This window comes from Emys orbicularis, chromosome 24 (genome assembly GCF_028017835.1).
Source record: "Emys orbicularis isolate rEmyOrb1 chromosome 24, rEmyOrb1.hap1, whole genome shotgun sequence".
NCBI lineage: Eukaryota > Metazoa > Chordata > Testudines > Emydidae > Emys > Emys orbicularis.
The window spans coordinates 11360046-11379862 of record NC_088706.1 but is presented as its reverse complement, the minus strand read 5'-3'; the positions used below and the strand labels follow the sequence as shown (position 1 = coordinate 11379862).

The 19817-nt window shown below is 42.5% G+C and overlaps 1 protein-coding gene across 1 annotated transcript; it reads left to right on the top strand.

The window, feature by feature from the left end:
* Positions 1–12053: 12053 nt before the first annotated feature.
* LOC135894286 (uncharacterized protein KIAA1958-like) lies at positions 12054–19326 on the top strand. The gene is made up of 3 exons (XM_065422350.1): positions 12054–12068; positions 13373–14594; positions 18479–19326. Exons 1-3 carry the CDS (start codon positions 12054–12056, stop codon positions 19324–19326), a joined length of 2085 nt encoding a protein of 694 aa, XP_065278422.1.
* Positions 19327–19817: the final 491 nt, after the last annotated feature.

Sequence of the window (19817 nt, the reverse complement as noted above, 5' to 3'; positions counted from 1 at the left end):
ATGAACTATTCTAATGAATGAACTCTGAGCATAAGTTCTCTCTGACTGTATTCACTGAATCATTATTGGTCTTTTTATGGCTCTGATTTATTAGATTTTCAATAACTACACTGTTGCAAGGCTTGCAAATGCACAATCCATTGCTGTGGTATTAGGGCTAAATCCTGCCCTTTCTTATCAAATTATAGTTACATAGGATACAGACAACAGGTTTTCTCCTTTTTATCATAATGCACCCATAACATGCAAGGCTGTGTACTGTGGTCTGCAGGGGTGTGGTATGCAGGAAAAGGGGTAAGCTAGGTTCTGACTGAGTAGATCATATGCTACCATCAGTAGTAACATGTGTTCTGAGACATCCTGCCCTGGTGGGGTAGAACAACTTCATGCTGAACATGCAGCTGGCAATTCACCACTACCTCCCCTGCACCAGATTCATTCTGGGTAGGATTTTAGTTCTAAGCTTGCACGTTATAATGCATGTCCTGGAGCACACACTACATAGTTACACAGCTGTGTGAAGAGTTCTCCTATGGCTATTTAATATTTGTCATGAAATTATATCCACGAAGTTATGATCAGACATTTTAGTTCCATCAGAGGAGGACTCCTATTTATCTAAGGCAGTGGTCTCCACCCCTGGGGTGCGCGCAAGAGAATTCTTGGGAGTGTGCGGCAGGAGGAGATTTTTTTTTTTTTTTTTGCTTTGGCAAAAATGGTAGAGCTGGCACGGCAGGGGGTGCGTGCTCAAAAATTTTTTACTGATAGAGGTGCGGGATCAAAAAAGTTTGGAGACCACTGATCTAAGGTACTTATATGCTCCCTCATTACCATAGTATCTAAGCACCTCATAAATTACTGAATTATGTAATGCAACACACTGTATCATCCTTATGTTGTGTGCGAAAAGTACACTCCATCAAAATGAAGTTGGATCACCTTTCTCTTAGGGATAAATACTGACAGCATCTTTTGCTAGAGTAAATGGCAGGGGTGCATCGTACGCCCCAGACTGGGGCTCTATACTGCCCTGAGTAATCCTGAGGATAGCTAGGCAGGCATAGAAAGGGCATGGAGTGGACTCAAATTCCTGGATGGGGTGAGGCGCTCATGCCCGTGATCTCCCATGCCCACCTGATGACTTATTATGGGGATCATGGTGCCCTCTCTCTTCTTTGTACAAGTCCTATGGAAGCTGCTCTAAGCCTGATGCTGTAGTAACCCCTGTGGAGCTGCCATGGGAGATAAAAGGAGAAATTAAGTGGTCCCCACAGGGAGTTGTGGTGCGGGGAGGTCTATCCCAGCCCCTTCATTCTATTGTCCAGGCTACAGAGAGGTCTTCGCCCTGTTTGGAAGCAGTCAGCTGGCACTGTTCTGAGAGTTGTGTAGCTCCTTTAAGCTTCCCTGCAGAGTCAGGGATGCTCAGTGCGTGTGCTAATGAAACACAATTTATTATTGTAATCATCTCTGTATTGGCATAGTAACGCATATACTCAAGTATGTCCAAAAGAGTAATAGAGTTCAGTTCAGACACCAAACCCTTGTGTATACCATGCCTGCCATGAGTCCTGCATTGTCACACAGGCTAATAAAGACATCATTTCCCCAGATCTTAAGTGCTATTAAACATCAAGCTCCAAGTGATTTCCTACTTGGATCAAAGATGGGCTTGTTCCAGTGCCACTTAAGTTTAAAAGGCAAGAATACCAGGAATGAATTAAACCTCCCCAGTGGCAGCTGCTGAGGTTCAATTGGTTTGTCAGTGCCATAATTATGCAGCGGGCGTCTTCTATTTGCCGGCCCATATGTTCCTGAAGGATGTTATGTCATGGAAAAACACAGTGGTGCTTCGTTCCCAAAGCTATGTGGTTTTTCTGTTGTGGCATGAGGACTTGCTTATGTTTCAGCTGAAAAATGTTGAGAACTAATGTTCCAATTTTGGTCTGAAAATTAAACTATCATTACTCTTACTTGAACTATCTAGATGGAAGTGCATTAAGAGAAATGGCTTGTGTCATAAATAAATTAAACAATGGGTCTAACGCAAGAGAGGCTGGCCATATAGTCACATTACATTATTTTCACATTTCCAGATAATCTCTGAAAATGAATGCTGCTGCTTGCCTCATGCTAGGAATCCTTGCTGTTATTTAGTTTATGCTGAATTTTCAAATCATCCAAAGTTAGTGTAGTGCATATTTCCAATTCTGCTGCGTATTAAAATACCTTTAGAGCATTAAAAGAATATTGAGGACAAAAGGACTGATCCTGCAAGATGCTAAAGTTAGAGGGAATTGGGGGCACTCAGACTTCAACTGCCAAAGGAATGAAAAACAACATAATATCCTCTCAAATGTTTAAGATGCTCAGATACTCTGGCAATGAGTATAATGTGAACATAAAGACAGATAGCACCATGCAGGAGGAACTTAATACCTTACAGAATTGGGCCTGAAATGTCAATCATAAGGGCTTAATCCGTGTGTGCAAAACTAGGTAATTGCATCAATAAATTGGTACGTGTTTGCACAATTGTCATTTGTAAGATCGGCTTCCTAGTTTGTATATACCATTACATGCTTGTGCATGTTCTGCAGGCACAGCATAGATCAGTAAGATTAAACTTTGAAACAATAACTAACAATTTAAACCAAAAAAACAAAATGGTATCTTTAATACAGTGTAGGTCTGTCTTTGACTTCATATTACCTATGTACTGCAGGTTTCTCAGATAACAGGAGGCCCTTGCCAATGCAATAGTGCTACAATATTTCTCCAGGAGGCTAAATTAATGTAATTTTAGTTTAGTTTAAATTTAGTTTAATTGAATTTCCTTGCTTCATAGGACATTCTTCACCCTCACTGAGGCATGGGTCATACAGATGTGCTGGTGTATGGCTTCATGTGTGAGCCTGTGCATCTGTGGTGAGCTAAGGGGGGAAAAGATAGAAAGGCAGATCTTCAGGAGCCTTGCTCACCACTGATGATCCAGGCCTAATTGGCATCTTTAAAGTGATTAGTTACATAAGTGAATATGCACCTTGTGGGCATTTCTATTCAACCCAAAGCAGGGAATTTCTAAGGGCACTTTTGAAAACCGCATCCAGCATTGTGTACTCAGGCAGTTTTGGCACTAAAAATTCTAACTACATTTTAATAACTAAACATTTCTATTAGGGCAACTCCCCTCACACTTTTGAAAATGTTGGCCATAGTGTGGAGAAACTGCCTCCTTTTCTGCTTCCCATTTCACTCCTGCATCATTTGAGCAGCACACGGGAAAGCTGCTTTGTCATTTTTGAAGGACAGTAACCAATTCCCCACTCTTCCCTATTTATTCCAAGGCTTTCCTATCACTCCATGTGTTCTGAGACCATTGTACTGTTCCCCAAAGGCTATGGTTGCACTGTGAGAGGGCTGCTGAAGCGTCTTGGTGATTTTGGAACAAGGAGGGGAAGCAGTAGCATTTATAATCAGGGAGAACACTATAGCATCATATGGCATGAGGGTTCCAAATGCCCATCACCTAGGCACACAGCTGAGCCTGAGACAGCTTGCAAGGCGGCTAAGGGTCATGCATTGATACATCTGTCTGCATCCAGTGAGTGTGGGGACACTGGCATTGAGGACTTGGAGCCTTTTTCCTTCCCTGCTCTCAATGCTCCCCCTGCTGGGGCCCAACAATCGTAAAACCATTGGCAGCAGGGAGGAGATGAAGACAGCTGCCGCCATCAGGGAAGTGAGAAGCTCAAGGAAGTGGGGGCAGGAGAAGTACAGAATGGAGGAGGCTCATAGGCTGAGGGCAAAGGAGCTGGGAAGGGAAGCAAGGGCAGAGTATGGGAGACTGCTCCAGGCAGGTCCTTTCCCGCACAAGGTCCTCCCCCAGACTCTCCTGCCCATTCACCATCCCTGACCACAATAAGGCTCCCTCACCCACAGGCTGCCCCAAGCCCCCCATTTTTTTTCTAGGCTCCCTCCAATCTTCACCTTTTGGGATGCAAGGGCTAGGCTCCCCTCATGCCATCCCACTCTCCCTCAGGTGCCCTCGAGCTGAGAATCTGTGGCTCTCTCCCCCTGCGGAGAAAAGCGTCACACATGGAGCCATGCATATCATGGAGGCTTTGAGCCCCGGGCACCCAGTGCTGAGATCAGATTGTCAAAGAACACGCATCCCTCCCACACACATTCTGCTTTGAAAATTCCCAGAGTTGTCCTCAGTGCCAGAACTGGGCATCCAAATCCTTTCTGGAGCCCCCAGGGAAGATCCTGTGAAAGATACCCTTGCATACAAGGAACTCTGCCTCCTCCAAGGCCTCTCTGGACTTCAGAAAGCTACTTTCATAGAAGCTTCTGGCTTTCCTCTGAGTGCCCTGCTGACTTGCCCTACAGTCCCCAGTTCTTCTTCATCACTATACTCTGTACGCCTAGGGGAGTGCTCAGAGGGGGATAAGCTCCTCGCCTTCTGCACCCTATCCCTGAACTGAGCCACCCCTGATCAAGTAGATTTAAAAAGTGCTCTTAAAAGGCAAAATCCTGGGGCGGGTCCGGTGGTGGAAGGATGCAATCTTAATGGTTAAGATGTGTTTTGTATTTTACAATTTAGGTGGCAAAGTCTCACTGAAAAAACAAAGTTTTGTTACAAGGCACATCTTCCCCACTAAATAACAGAACACTCTTTATTCAAAACATCTTAAAATGGTAGGGTATCACCCATAAATTGCATATAGGGAAAGTGAAGCACAGAGGGGGGTGGAGAAGAGTAATTTGCCCCAGGGCACACAGCATATCCTTGGGACTAGAACCCAGGGCTCCCAGCTCCCACTCTAGTCCCCTAAGCACTGGAATGTGCTATCTCCAATATAAAGCACCGTTTAATTTCTTTGTTAAGAGATTAGTAGGGAAGTGGCCTGTGTTACTTCACTATTTGTAGATGAATTTTTGAAAAAAAAAAAAAAATTTGCTCAGCAATATCTGGAAAATAAATAAATAAATAAATATATATATATATATACACACACACACACACCCCTCTACCCCGATATAACTGATATAACATGAATTCGGATATAATGCGGTAAAGCAGCACTCCGGGGGGGCGGGGCTGCGCACTCCGGCGGATCAAAGCAAGTTCGATATAACATGGTTTCACCTATAACGCGGTAAGATTTTTTGGCTCCTGAGGACAGCATTATATGGGGTAGCGGTGTATATATATGTATATAGGAATAGTAGGCATTATATATACACACATACACGCACACTATCCAAATTCAGAAGGGATTTTTTGAAGGGACAAAATCTGCAGTCTTAGATTGAGGAAATTTTATGCCAAATTTCAGCCAGATACAAAAGAACTAAGATACAAACCCATTACATACAAGGATTATAAATGGAGATGCTTCTGTATTCAGCTAAAATAACACTATTAGTCAACCTAGAATTGCATTGTAGTTGTAGCATTAAGTTTAAACATCCCCCCTCCCCCCCCCCCGAATCAGCATTGCTGAGCAGCCAGGAAAGCGAAGTCTAGGACTTTATATTAATTATTGCTATTTTTGATGTGTTTGGTACTTCATGTGTGTAGTTGGGTGTTTTTTTTTGTTGGTTGGTTTTTTGCAGCTATGGAGAACAGTATTTTGGGAGGGTATTTTCACCCTTGCAAACTTAACGTTTAGCAGAAGAGTGGACCATGGATTAGTAGTAAGATTTTTCTCGGAATCAGGATCAGGACATTGCTTTCCTTGTTAGGCCTAGGCCAAAGGGAGATGTGTAAACACTCTTTTCAGTCAGCCTACCCTGCAGAAACGGAATGCTTTCTGTCTGGATTGGGTGTGAGCCTAAAATAGGACTGAAATCAATTGGCTCTTCCTAGCCAGGGTTTCACTATTATTATGTAGCAGCCTCTGGTGGAGAAGATCTGTAAATTCACAGGTTTGTTCAGCTGTAAATTTCAGCAAGACTTTGCCACCTAAATTGTTAAATACAAAACACATCTTTAATTTAAACTTAAGTTAGCATCTGTTGTTTTCAGAAAACAAATTACTACTGCAGGATTACCAACCCCAGCATTCAAGAATCATGAATCAAGCCCCCAAAATCATGATTTAAAAAAAAAGTATGCATTTTGGGTTTTTTTATTTGCCTTTTGAGCTCAAGCATTTTTCTGCAATCATAAGGACTGAAACTTATTTAAATAAATTAAAGTGGAGGACACGACTCCAGAAGCTGGTGCTTTAAGGAAGTTCAAATATCATGAGATTTTTGAAAATTGTGAGAGTTGACAACACTGCTTTAATGTCTTTGAGAAATGCACTTTTGACATCCCACATCCCTCTTCCAGTTCTTCAGTGATGAAAGATGGATTATTTCAAGTACATAAAAGGCTGTTACAAGGAGGAGGGAGAAAAATGGTTCTTCTTAACCTCTGAGGATAGGACAAGAAGCAACAGGCTTAAATTGCAGCAAGGGCAGTTTAGGTTGGACATTAGGAAAAACTTCCTAACTGTCAGAGTGGTTAAGCACTGGAATAAATTGCCTAGGGAGGTTGTGGAATCTCCCATCATTGGGGATTTTTAAGAGCAGGTTGGACAAACACCTGTCAGGGATGGTCTAATACTTGGTCCTGCCTTGAGTGCAGGGGACTGGACTAGATGACCTCTGGAGGTCCCTTCCAGTTCTATGATTCTATTTGCATATATGGGTCTGAAGAACAAAGTAAGGCCCCGATCCTGCAATTAGCACTGCGGAGGTACGCTCATGTACAGTACAGGATTGGGGCCTAACACTCCAAGAGTAATGCCCAGAGAAAATCTTATGAAGAAAAAAGGCCCCAGTTCTGCAAACTTGCATGTAACTTTACATAACACAAGTTGTTCCCTTGTGCAACTACTCATATTCATGGAGTTACTCAGATGTGTAAGTGTTTGCAGGATCAGGACTTGAAGTTATTTTCTACATTTGAGAGTTTTTAGTAAAAATGTTTGACGAGCTGCTTCATAATTTGTTTCCCATTAATTTCAGTTTCCCTCATGCTCCTTCTCAGTGTGATAAAAATTGGATATTTTGTAATTAATTTCCCCCCATACATCTGTTTTTAGTGTCTGTCATACTTAAAAAATAAAAGTAACAATAATAAATAATAATTGCCTCAGGGAGCTTAGTCATGCTGCAAGAATAGTGTCTCCGTAACAGGCACTTGAGAGAGGAGATGTAATTCAGGGCAACTGTGGGGAAGATGATCTGGGATCTGAAGGAAGTAAAAACAAAAAATAGTGCCCGATTCTATGAAAATATATGAAGTCACATAATGAGGTTTCTGTGGAGTAGCACTTACCAGCAGAGTGTCTCCCAAAGCTGGCACATGCAGTGAGAACCTGCTGTCCCTCATAGGACTAAGTGGACAGTGCTCTAAATCCTGGTTTTTCTTACTAGGATTGTTCCAGTTTCCTGTTTTGTCCTGTCAGGAGGTGGAACTGCTCCTGCCTCTTGAACTAAAACTGTGAAATAGACAATAAAAGACCAAAAAGAGAAACAGAACCAAGACTATTAGGAAAGGAGGGGAAAAAGGAACTAAAACCAAAGCAAATGTCACTTAAGGAGGTTTCTAAGATCTGTACAAATGCAAGAAGCATAACCAAATAAAGAAACTATAAGTCTGTTTTAGGAGATTTCAAGGAACCTTTGAGGTATTATGAACCATAATGACTTTGTCATCTAATTTTGAAAGTGGAATAAATCATAGTTTCACATTTTCAAAAGTGATTGGTGATTTTGGGTGCCTCCGTTTTTGAGGTACCTTGCAGTAGACAGATTTTCAGAAAGCACTGAGCACCTACCCTGTGAAATTCAGGCCCCTTTGAAATGTGTTGAATTGGGCATGCACGTGCACACAAAATCACTAGCCATTTTTGAAAATTTAGGCCAAAAATGTTTAAGGGTGAGATTTTCAAAACTGGTATTGAAATTCAACAGAGGCTGGGTGCCTAGCTCATTTAGGCCCCTTTGAAAATGCCAAGCCTAAATTATCTTACATAAGAACAGTCATACTGGGTCAGACCAATGCCAGGTGCTTCAGAGGGAATCATCAAGTGATCCATCCCAGCTCATCCACTCCCAGCTGCTGGGGACACTCAGCCATCTTTAATACTGAGTGGAAAAAGAGTTATCAAATAAGAAACTGACATATTGACTGTTCAATTATTCAGAGTAGGACTGTAAGAAAGCAGAATCTTATAGCTGTTTAAGAAGGTTCATTCTTTTTATTTATGTAAATTCATTTCTTGGTGAGGGTGGGGTTTATTTAATTGTAGTTTTAACCCCTGCTCATTTCATCTGAAGAGAGCATTTACCTTACAACTTTGGAATATCCTGTTCACACTCTCAAGTCCATTATCAAATGGAAGTGCTTGCTGGAATATCATTAAAATGCCCCAGTATTCACAGTTACAGAGATACTGAAGCAGCAACTGCTATTTATAAAGATTTTTTTTTTTAATTATAGGCATTGGGCCTGATCTTTATCTGAGGTACATTGGTGTGGCTCTAGTGGCTTTGATGAAGCTTTGCTGATTTATACCAGGTGAGGATCTGAGTCATTTTTATTTAGTAAATATTTAACTGTAAAGGCAAAGGTCTCCTCTCAGTTACACTGGTGTAAATCCAGAGTAACCCCATTGACTTCTATGGAGTTACTCCAGATTGACACTAACGTCAGAGCAGATCTGGACTCTGAAGGTACTATAGCTGATCACTGGAGTTTTATTAGGAGCGAAGTATCAAAAGAAAAGGCTTTTCAGGAGAGATCAGGAAAGGGAAGACATGCTTACAGATAGAGGGAGATCAAAAGGTCCAATTTCGAGAAGGACATGATAGCAATCAAGAAGTTCAGCTGCCAAGTTAATAATTCCATGCTTTATGACCAGGCAAAGCTTCTGTTTTTATTACACAGTAATAATTACCTTGTTCCACAGTAATTGTAAATGCCGAAGTATTGACGTGGAAGTTCCTTTTGCTCTGTCCAGGTAGTGCAGCCCTTTAGGGGGAAACTATTCACTAAAGGCAGTGTCATAACCCCCACTGATATCAATGGGAGCAGGAACAGACCCATAGGCAAGAATGGGACAAGGATCATGGTGGGCTCAGTGTAATGCCTGCCCTAAATTAAGACAGGCCCGGGGTTCAAAGTGCATTGGCTGAAGTGGTATAAGACTCAGTTTAAACATGGTTTCAGCTAAAATGTTTTAGGCAGCACTTTTCAAAGGAGCCAAAGAATTTTAGTGGGAATGGGCACCTAACTCCCTCAAGCACCTTTGAAAATCTTAGCCTTACATGTGGTTCAAATGCCCAGCATAGGCAACATCCTGTTAGAAACAGCATTCCAGGCTAAAGCTATCCCTATCATCACTGGAAAGCCATAAATAGGAAAAGCTGGGGAGACACACTAGTGAGATACATTTGTGTACAAGAGCTTTACAAGGGGACCCAGTGGGGCAATGATACAGCCTTGCTAACATACAGGACTTTTCACTCCTAAGCAGGACGTGTTCTCCTGACTATTACCCATTCCCTGTTAGGCGATACAATAAACTTGGCAAGAGAGAATTTGACCCGGCACGGTCTCTTTAAATGGGACACCCTGTTATGTGACCCGAGTGCTGGGGGAGTGCAGATCGGCATCAGTGGCACTTTTGTTTCCCTTCCTGTTAGAACTGTAGTTACCTTGCTGAGCTGCTGCACATTCATTCAGTGCTCCTCTCAGGTGTTTTTCATTTAGTTATTAACCCTAGTCCCCACCATCTGGAACAAGATCTCCCTCATTATTTTTGATTAATTGTTTTAGGCCATTTTGAAAGCCTTCTTCCCTCTTGTGATGATGGGCTTTTAAAACTTCTCACTGTTTTTGATCTCACCCTCATTTAGGCCCTGAACCCGAATTCAGCAAAGCACATGCTTAATTTTTGAGTCACTGGGACTTAAGCCCATGCTTAACTTTAAAAGTGCGCTTCAGTGCCTTGCCAGTTCAGAGCCTTACGCGGCGAGAGCATCAAAACCAAGTTATTTGGAAGTTGTAGATTGGTAAAATGTGTATCTATTACTCACTCTTCTGAGGGGCTTGGCCCCATAGGATTTGGAAAAATGTGTTAGGAGTTTGGTAGATCTCAGTTGAGTTCCCAGTGGACAGGTGCCCATATATCACAGAACGCTCATCCTTGCCAGCACTAACAAGCCCCTTGCTGGGCAGTCCCAAGGGAGAGGCCAACGACTGAATAAGATGGAGCTACCCTCTCATCTTCCATGGGCTCCCTTCAGGTCATGCTTGAGGCACATTTGCAGGGTATTGTGGGGAAGCCTGCACTGCTATCACTCATCTGTTCCCAGTCTGTGCCGAATCTCAGGCCAACCGCATGACATCCATCCCATGTGGCAGCTCCAATGGCGCCTCCCCAGAAACCTGCTGGAATGGCTTGCAGCCAGGCTCAGTGAGCTCCCCCTCAGTTCCTCCTCCTGGCTGCCAGGGGCTGCTGTGACAGAGGAATTGCAAGCATCTGAGCTGGCCTCCTCTCCCACCGCTGCCCTGGGCTGGAGCCAGCCAAGCCAGTGTGGAGGTGCAGGAGGCTGGCAGGGCAGCGTCTGCCCCTGCGAGGGAGGTGAGGGGCAGAGGGGAGGAGGCTGGGGCCAGGCAGCGAGTGGGGAGGGAACAGGTTGAAAAGGGGGAGCAGGGGCAGGATCTCCCCCCACATCCAGGGTCACTCTCCTGGTAACCCTCTCGCCTCCCCCGGATGCCCCAGGCTCCTTCCAGTTTTCCCCCGTCCCCAGCTCCTCTGTCTGTCTCTGCCAACCCCTCCCCACAGAGGCCCTGGCTCCCCCAGCCCCCTCCCACTACCTGCTTTTTATGGGTCCAGGGTGTCACAACTACAGGGCTAGCTGCATCTCTGAACCCTCTCTAAGGGCACACCCGCAGCTGTCAGGCCTCACGCCTTTCGCTTGCGTGCAGTGGAATCATGCAATTCTGCCGCTTTCAGACCAGGCCCTGGGCTACTGTACTCCGCACATGCTTACCCAGCAAGTCCGACTGGGTTCGGTACCCCTTCAGGAGTCTGATCACTGGGGAAAACAGTGACCACGCCGCGTTCTGACCCCAAAGTATTGTTTAATCTTTGCAGGAGGAACCAAGCATCAGAGAAAGAGGTTTTGTAAAATAGTCTATACAGACGCCTGACTTACCTAGAGGCTTACCATTCTCACCACCCGTCGTGAACCCAGGACAGCTTACCATCTTCAGCCCCCCAGCGGGTGTGTGTCTGTGCAGGTTTGTTCCCCTGAACAGCCCCCAAACACCCTAGAGTGGGCGTTACCTCTATCCAGCCAATACTCCTTGATGTCAGTTTTCCGGCTCTGTTTGCCCTGCTGCCCAAAACCAGGCCAGTGAGCTCAGCAAGGGGCCAGAGGTAGAACATCAAAGCAAACGGCTCTTGTTTCTCCCCCTAAGCGTGGGTAGATGGGTAGCTGTCTGAAGCCATTGTAGAGACAAGGTGGGTAAGGGAATATTGTTTATTGGGTCAACTTCTGTTGGTGGGAGAGACAAGTTTACATAGAGCTCTTCTTCAGGTCTGGGAGAGCCATTGTAAGCAAGAAGGAGTACATGAAGACACACTCTTCCTGAATAAACCCTCTTGACTAGGGGTTCTCAAACTTCATTGCACCGTGACCCCCTTCTGACAACAAAAATTACATGACCCCCAGGAGGAGGGAGTGAAGCCTGAGCCCCACCACCCTGGGTAGGAGAGAGGGGCCAAAGCTGAAGCCCAAGGACTTCAGCCCCAAGTGGGGGGCCTATAGCCTGAGCCCCGCTGCGCAGGGCTGAAGCCCTTGGGCTTCCGCCCTCGGTGGTAGGGCTCAGCTTCAGCTTTGGCCCCGAGCAGTGAGGTCAGGGCTTTGGCTTCAGCTCCAGGCAAGTCTAATACCAGTCCCGGCGACCCCTTTAAAACAGGGTTATGACCCACTTTGGGGTCCTGACCCAGAGTTTGAGAACCGCTGCTCTTGACTCTACCACCATGTACATGCTAACAGTAACTTTGACTGATGCTCTTCTCCATCCCACCACACAGGTGTTAATTAATTAAGGCTAGGATTTTCAAAAGAGCCTATGTATAGACAGGTGCAACTTTTAAGAAATTCTCTTAAATCTATTGGGATAAATAGGAATTACACAGAAAATTCCTCACTTGTGTAGCTAGCAACTTTATTAAAAGTTAAATTATTAAAATTTAATTTGCTTTTCACTGTTTATATTTCTTTCTGCTTTTTCTTCAGCTTGAAGAATTAAACAAGACCTATCACAGTGCTATTGTGGTCAGGTTTCCAGTAGTCCAGAGGAACGTTTAAATTTTAAAAATTCTGTTTTCATAATTAATATTTTGTTTCCCTTTAAATTGGCATGAGTAACTCCTCCTGTGTGTAGTCCCATTAAGCTCAATGGTACTGCTCACATAAGTGAAGTATTTGCAAGACTGGGACCATTTAGTTTGTGCTCAATGAATATTGAAAAGTTTAGTGGAATGGAACTTGCCTCCAAAAATAAAAAAAGTAAAAATATATATGATACTTATTTTAGGTTCTGTGAAAGAAAGGACTACTTAAATATATGGAGACATTTATCCCTTGAATCCCCATTGAAAGCATATTCCATCAAATAAAAACAGCAGCATGGTGAGTACACTTTAAATGACCTCATCGATTATTGCACATTCAACTGTGTTTGCTTAAATATATACTTATGTGAACTCAAAAAAAAAAAAATCCTTTGCCCTTTTTCTTATGTAAAAATTCCCTGCTGTTTATCCTTGTGAGTAGTTTTGCGTTTGTTTTATTAGATACATATTATATAAATCAATTATGAAGTTTTTGTACAGGGCCACTGAACACCTTGGTGCATGGGGGATGATTGATAAATTATTTTTTAATTTTGAATGGGTATAATTATTTTCAGGATGGCAAACTGGCTGAATGCTAACCTGAATGGTTTCACCCAATACATGCATCTTCCATTCAGAATTCCCATTTCATTGTATAAGATCCCCTCAGCTGTAAGTTTGCTCAGATCATAGGATACATGTGCAAGTTGTATGTTGTATCTATTGTGAAATTCATCAAATAAGTTAATAAATACATCCACAAATTCCCTTCCATCTCTTATAGCTGAGCAAAGAAACTGTTCAAACAAATAATTTGAAAAGTTTCACAAGTTTTGTCAAGCTAATTATTCTAATATTTAAAATTTAAATAGATGGGGTTGAGAACAGCTCCCATTAACTGTTGCTAAAATCATCCTGTTTTTCTTACGTATCTTAAGATAATTCTAACCCTTTTGCAGAACGAGAACGTTTGTGATGACATGTACAACAATGTCAGCTCAGTTGCCATGGCTCTATCTAATTTAGTGACTTGGGCACATACTCATGGAACTATATGCAGTCAAATCCCAAGCTTGGAAATTATACAGAATATGGGACATCCCACCAGGGACAATTCTGTTTTGTGGATATGTGAATCTGGACATGCATATCACTGGCCCTGTGGGGCATTATACTTCAAAAGCCAGGAGGAAAGGGAGGAAGCTGCAGATCGGAAAAAGAGGTCCAGAAGCTATGACTCCTGGTCAATGGAACATAATTTAAGTGACAAGAAGTACAGGGTAGCCTCACCTTTTGAAAAAAAGAAAGCTGACTCAGTTAACATGGGATCATGCAGCAGATCCCCCGAAATAATGCACAAGAAAGAGGACACATTCTGTGTAATCTCTGATACAACAGTGACAAAAGAAGAGCAGAGTGGAGTAGTTCCTCAGAAAGACAGCTACTCCATGAGGTCATGCTTTGCTGTGGAGCGGAGTCTTCCATCAACTGACTATCATGCCAGAACTGACCACGGTAATGAAGAGCCAGAAAGCAGGGAGGACCTGCAAGACATCTCTGATGAAGAAGAATTTGAAACAGATACAGGAGACCAACTACGCAGAAGTAATTGTGATTCTGAAAGAGTATTCCAGAATAAAGAAGCATCTGCTGAGGAGGAACCGCAAATGCATGGAGATAGTAAGGTCATTAGCAAACAAGCAGCCATCCTGACATCAGTTTCTGTCTTTAAAGAAAAGGCTGCAGTAATTCCCTGTTTACAGGAGACTTTAGAAGACAGCCATCATAGGAGCCTGGAAAGCAACTGCTTGAAGTTAACAGCTTTTCATCCTACAAAGTCCAAAAGCAAAACCTCTAAAGCAGGGAATTCCTGTGAATCAACAGCATCCAAAGAACAGTTAAAGCCATTTCCTGTCTCCAGCATGGAAACAAAGGCCCAGTTTGAGCCCCCCCCAGTCTTGGCTTTCTATGACACTGCACTCACTGGAGCTGTCCATCAGCAGTTCCAGCTGTGGCCGTCTGTGTGCACCACATCAGGAATGGGACTAGCTGGGAACCGTGCTGAAATACCTACTGAGGAGAACAAACAGCCAAGACCACAGAATGCTGCAAATTCTTTAGCCCTGCCTACTGTGGAGAATGAAAACTCTGAGGACAGTCTGCCCGTGGCTTCAGACAAAAGTAAGAATTTCTGGAGTTTTATTCCTGGGTGGTTTTTTTTTTTACTATATGTCTCTTTTAGCCAGAATATTACAATTTGGGTGGCTCCATTTAGCCACCTAAATCCATATCTGAGCACTTAAATAAAAGCACCTGATTGCCAGAGATCCTGAACACCCCAATCTCCCACGGACATAATAGGAGCTTTACGCAGTCAGCACTTCCGAAGATCAAGCCACTTATTTAGATGCCCTATAATATACATTTGGGTTGCTAAAGCTAGTCACCTAAGTTGGAACATTTTAGACTTTGATTTTACCACAATAGCACCACACACTGTACCTCTTAAGATGTGGTCCCTGCAATAACCTGTAACCAGGAGTATGAACTCAGGTTTCCCCAGGAAAGAGAAAGAGGAACTGAGCTTTAAAACAATTTAGTGTAGTAACTGCAAGGGAATTCTGGCTCCATTGAAGTAAGTAGCAAAATTCCCATTGACTTCAATGAGCCCAGAATTTCACCCCTTTTCTTAAAAGCGCTAAAGATATTAAAGCAATTAATTTAAAAGTTTTATGTCTTGTGTATCCTGTTAGAATTTGGGATCTTAAAATTTTTTGGTAACTAAAAATGGACAGACTTTTTTATTTGTAAAACAAATTCACTTCTTGCCGGTCACGCCATGTGTCAGCATAGAGCACATTTTAACATGAGACAATGTCATAAGATTCCTCATAAGAATATGCTCTTTGATGAATAACTAAAATGTGGCATGTGATTATAGTAGCTTTTAAGATAGTTACTGCCTTGTTCAAGAAGAAAATGGATGATGTACAGTGTATGTATAAACTGTCAAACAAACTGTCCTTCTTGCCAAATATTGGGAACCATTAATAAATGGATCTGCTTCATTTTAGAAGTGAACCAGAACACAATTGTGATTTTAGCATAGGTGTGGCTAATGGATTTTTAGTGCCAGTTACACACATACCGATTTAATTTAGTGATTAAAAACATCAAAGCAGCAGCAAAGGGCCAAGTTTTTAAAGAGGATTCAGTAGAGCGAATAAATTTGCATCTGATTTTTTTGTTGCTTGCAAACGGTGCTTCACATAAAATATCAGGCAGCTGGATGTCTACCTGATCTTTATGCAAATGATTTTTATGCATGCAAAAATGCAGGTGCAAATATAGAGCCATCTTTTGAATGTTCAGGCAAACAGTCCTAAAAGTCGGGATTGTAGGTTTAATTTTCCACAATTGTTTAGTGCGATGACTCCTTCTATCTGACTGATGGCCATCAAGAGCAATATGAAAATTCAGGGTGGCGCTTAATAAATGTATATCTAGATTTTGTGGCAGATCCAGAGCCCCTTAGGATTTCATGGTTGCCAGTAAACTGCACATTGTGACTGTTGAGATGTCACAGTGACAGCAAGCCATGATAGAACATGGATAGTTCTTGAGTTACAGATCCCCAGCCACTTGAGCTAAAAGAAATATAGTCTTTAGCTCTACCATTATTAGGGCTTATGACATGCCTGAATGATTCTCAGTCCATCCACTTGGGGGTAGATGTCCATATTGCTAAATTAGCTAGTACATTAAAGACAGAAAAAAGCTGTTGTAAGATTCTGTGATGCAGAAGATTGGATATAATTCTCCCTTGATTGAACAGAGTACTGGAATAGTGTTTTAAGGCTTGTCTACTCTTGAGGGTGAATTTGGATTAAGGTAGGGTGTGTGTTTAGACAAGCCCTTACAAAACTAAAAAGCTGCAGCAGGACTACACTTGGTGAATATATTGTTAGAGTATTTTTGAAATTGACTTGATAGTGTATCTCATCAACAGCCACTGTAAATTCACCTGGGGACATTGATGCAAGAATTGTTTTTGCTGAACAATGAGTCATAAGCCATTTTATCTTAATCTCAGCCTTAGCTTGCAGTCTCAGTGTTCATTGATTTACAATCCATTTATTTCTTCAAGTAGACCATGCAATAGTTTTCGTAAAAAAGGAGCAGCAATATTTAGGTTGGTAGATCCATACTCTCTGTGCAGAAACAATAGTAATGAAACCAAAAATCATGTACCAAATGACTCACTGCCAACAAGAGACATTCACAGCCATCAGCTTCAGAATCCCACTCAGCACCCACCTCTTCACACCTGGAAAAAACCCACAGGAGAGCACATGGACCTTTGCAGCATACCCTGAAGGCAATCATACGTGGGCTGTGGGAAGTGAAGTCATAGGAGGAGAGAGAAAGGTAGGTGAGAGCACAAATCCTTTAAGGCTGCCCAGGTTTGAAAACTCACCTTAAACTTCATCTGAAAACCACTGTGTAGCCAGTGTAATCAATGGGGCTGAGCAGTGTAGCATGCTACATATGAGAAATGCCACTCAGTAGGTTGGCAGCTACATTCTGCACTAGCTGCTGTTCCCAAATGGTCTTAAACAAGATGTCCTCCTCAGAGCACATTACCAGTAATCCAGCTTGAAGGTTGGGTAGGAAAGGTGAGGGTGACTGTGGTGAGGTCTTCATCTGAAAGAAAAGGCCTCCTTGCCAAGTGCTACCTAGAGATCCAGCAGCAGCGGAGTTCCAATAAGCCCCCTAGGATGTATGCCTGTGTAGCTGATGGCAGGGATACCCACTCACACGAGTGCCGATAAAATCTCCACCATTTCTTGAGATTGCTTTCCCTCTCCCTACTCTTCAAGCCATTTACATCCCACCTCGAGGGGTTAGGCAATGCATAGACCTTGGGATGGCCCTCTGCCTAGGGATGAATTTCACCCTAAGTGATTCTCTTCCTAGGCTACATGGAACTATATAGATGTGACAACCCCATAACAATCTGAGAAAAACCCCGCTGGAATCCTGGCAATCCTTTTTAAGAGATATTTTTTACTTGTTCCGTTTTAAACAGGTGGGCTTTTCCTGATTCTCAGCCCCTAGAGCTAACTTTCAGCTGACATTTATGTTTCAGGTCTAGAGCTCCTTTTTAATAAAGAAGCGTCTGTGCTGGAGACCACTTTGAAGTGTATTCTGCTTAATGGCTTGTGCAGCACATCAAACATGTAAAATAAGTGCAGCTTAATATTGGGCCAAATCCTGAGATCTGCACACAGGCCAGCTCTCATTGATTTCCTGGGGACTGCCTGAGCATAACAGAACACAATGTGACTTGCTACTGTGCCTTATTTAACTATAAACATATACACATGACAATAGTTGCAAATTGAGGAATTTTTATACACACTATCCCTTTTTGGATTGCTCCAGTTTCAGAGTCCACATTTCAGGTCCAATCATGCAATCCTTAGTGATGTGACTAGTTCCATAAGGAAGAGCTGCAGATTGTGGCCTTAGGCCTCAATTTTTAGATCATACAGGGTGAAATTCACCCCCTTCCCAACACACAAATTAAAGTTCCACCTTAAGCCCTATTTTGAGGTCTTAAGTGTGGCATATAACTTAAGATGTCTCTCTGTATAGGGATGAATTTCATAATTTCAGTGAGTGGTATAAAATTTCATTAAGGCCTAAGCCTGCTCCCCTTGAATGATGAGTTTTTAAATATTTGATACGTTAGCACCTAGGAATGCCAATCAAGGATCAGGACCCTACTGTGCTAGGCACTGCACAGAAAAATAACAAAGATGACAGTTCCCTGCACCAGAGAACTTACAGTTGAGGTGTCAGACAGGAGGCAACAGGTGGACAAAACAGTGGGATGGGTGGGAGGATGCGATCACACAAAACTTAAAGGGAGCAGGATCATAATAGTCCCAGAATGTTTGAATGCTTTAAAAAGGAAGGTGAACATGGCTCTGCATCGCCTTACATGCCTTTGATAGCCTCTGTAGTTCTTTCTATCCACAGAGTTGTCTCTTATCTTTTAGAGACATTGAAGAAGTCGGAGAGTAAGAGAATTCGTAATATTGGTGATATAAAAATGTTCAGAGACTGGTTGGCGTCACATTATCCTTCTGAAACGCGTGAGATCTTCACACTGCCACCTGCAGACCTTGATAATTACCTCGCCTCCTTCTATACTAGAGTCAGGAAACAGAATGGCACAGAGTTTTCCGCCAACTCTTTATTCTTCTTTCAGAGCAGTATAGACAGATACCTCAAGGAACACAAATACGAGTATAATGTGATTAAAGGGCCTGAGTTCACAGCATCTCAGGAAGCTTTAAAAGTAAAATGCCAGAATCTAGTACAGAAGGAGAGGGAGAGAGATTGGAATATTTTGGAAAACCTGACAGATAAAGATGTAGAGGATCTTCGTAAAAAGGGCATACTGAGTCGAATGCATCCCGAAGGATTTCTGCACCTAATGCTTGTAAACATCATCCGAGGCTTTGGGACAAACACACACAGTCAGACTCCAAATCTGTGGTGGGGGCAGATTGTGTTAAAAAAGAACAAGGAGGGATTAGAGTACTTGGAGTGGAAAGATGATCGGAACACACAGGCAAGCACAGAAGAGTCAGTTCTATGTATTTATGCCAAACCTGATAATCCAGGCAACTGTCCAGTCAGGGACTATAAGGAGTATGCTAAGAGAAGGCCATTGGATATGCATCATGACCGCGATCCATTTTACTTATCTCCTAAACCTTTGTGCTGCATATGGGACCAAATATGGTACTGTAGAAAATCACTGACAAAAACCAAAATGGAGAAAATGATGAAAGTCATTGTCCAGCAAGTTAAAGGATCTGAAAAAAAGTCCATGAAATAAGAGTTACCAGTTTGATTTCTGCTGTGCCTATTTTGGTATAAGTATGTTTTAAATCAGTTTTGGAGTTGTTTAAAATGACAGCAGTTAGTATAGGTAGCGAGGGAACCCCTCTTCTCAGCAGATTGCCCAAAGTACTTACAAAGTTTTGTTGTTAAATTGACCACCACCTTCATTTTCAACATGAAGGACTTCCATCAATAAAAAGACCAAGCATATAATTCATTCTTACCTTCTATTTACTGAATTAAATCTGAATCCTGGATTTAAAACATTGTTAATGTTCTACTGAATTAGCTCAGTAATGTTAATGTTGAAAGAACCTGTGTTTGAATACCCTGGCTGAGAATTACAGGTATGTTCAGTGGGGATAGGGCGGGGAGAAATTGATCCTGTTGTAAACCAAGCTTGTGGTCTAATGTGTAATTTATCTGTCTCTCTTTACAATTAAAAGATAAACAGGTGGAGTTGGCTTTGGGAATGAAGAAGAATGA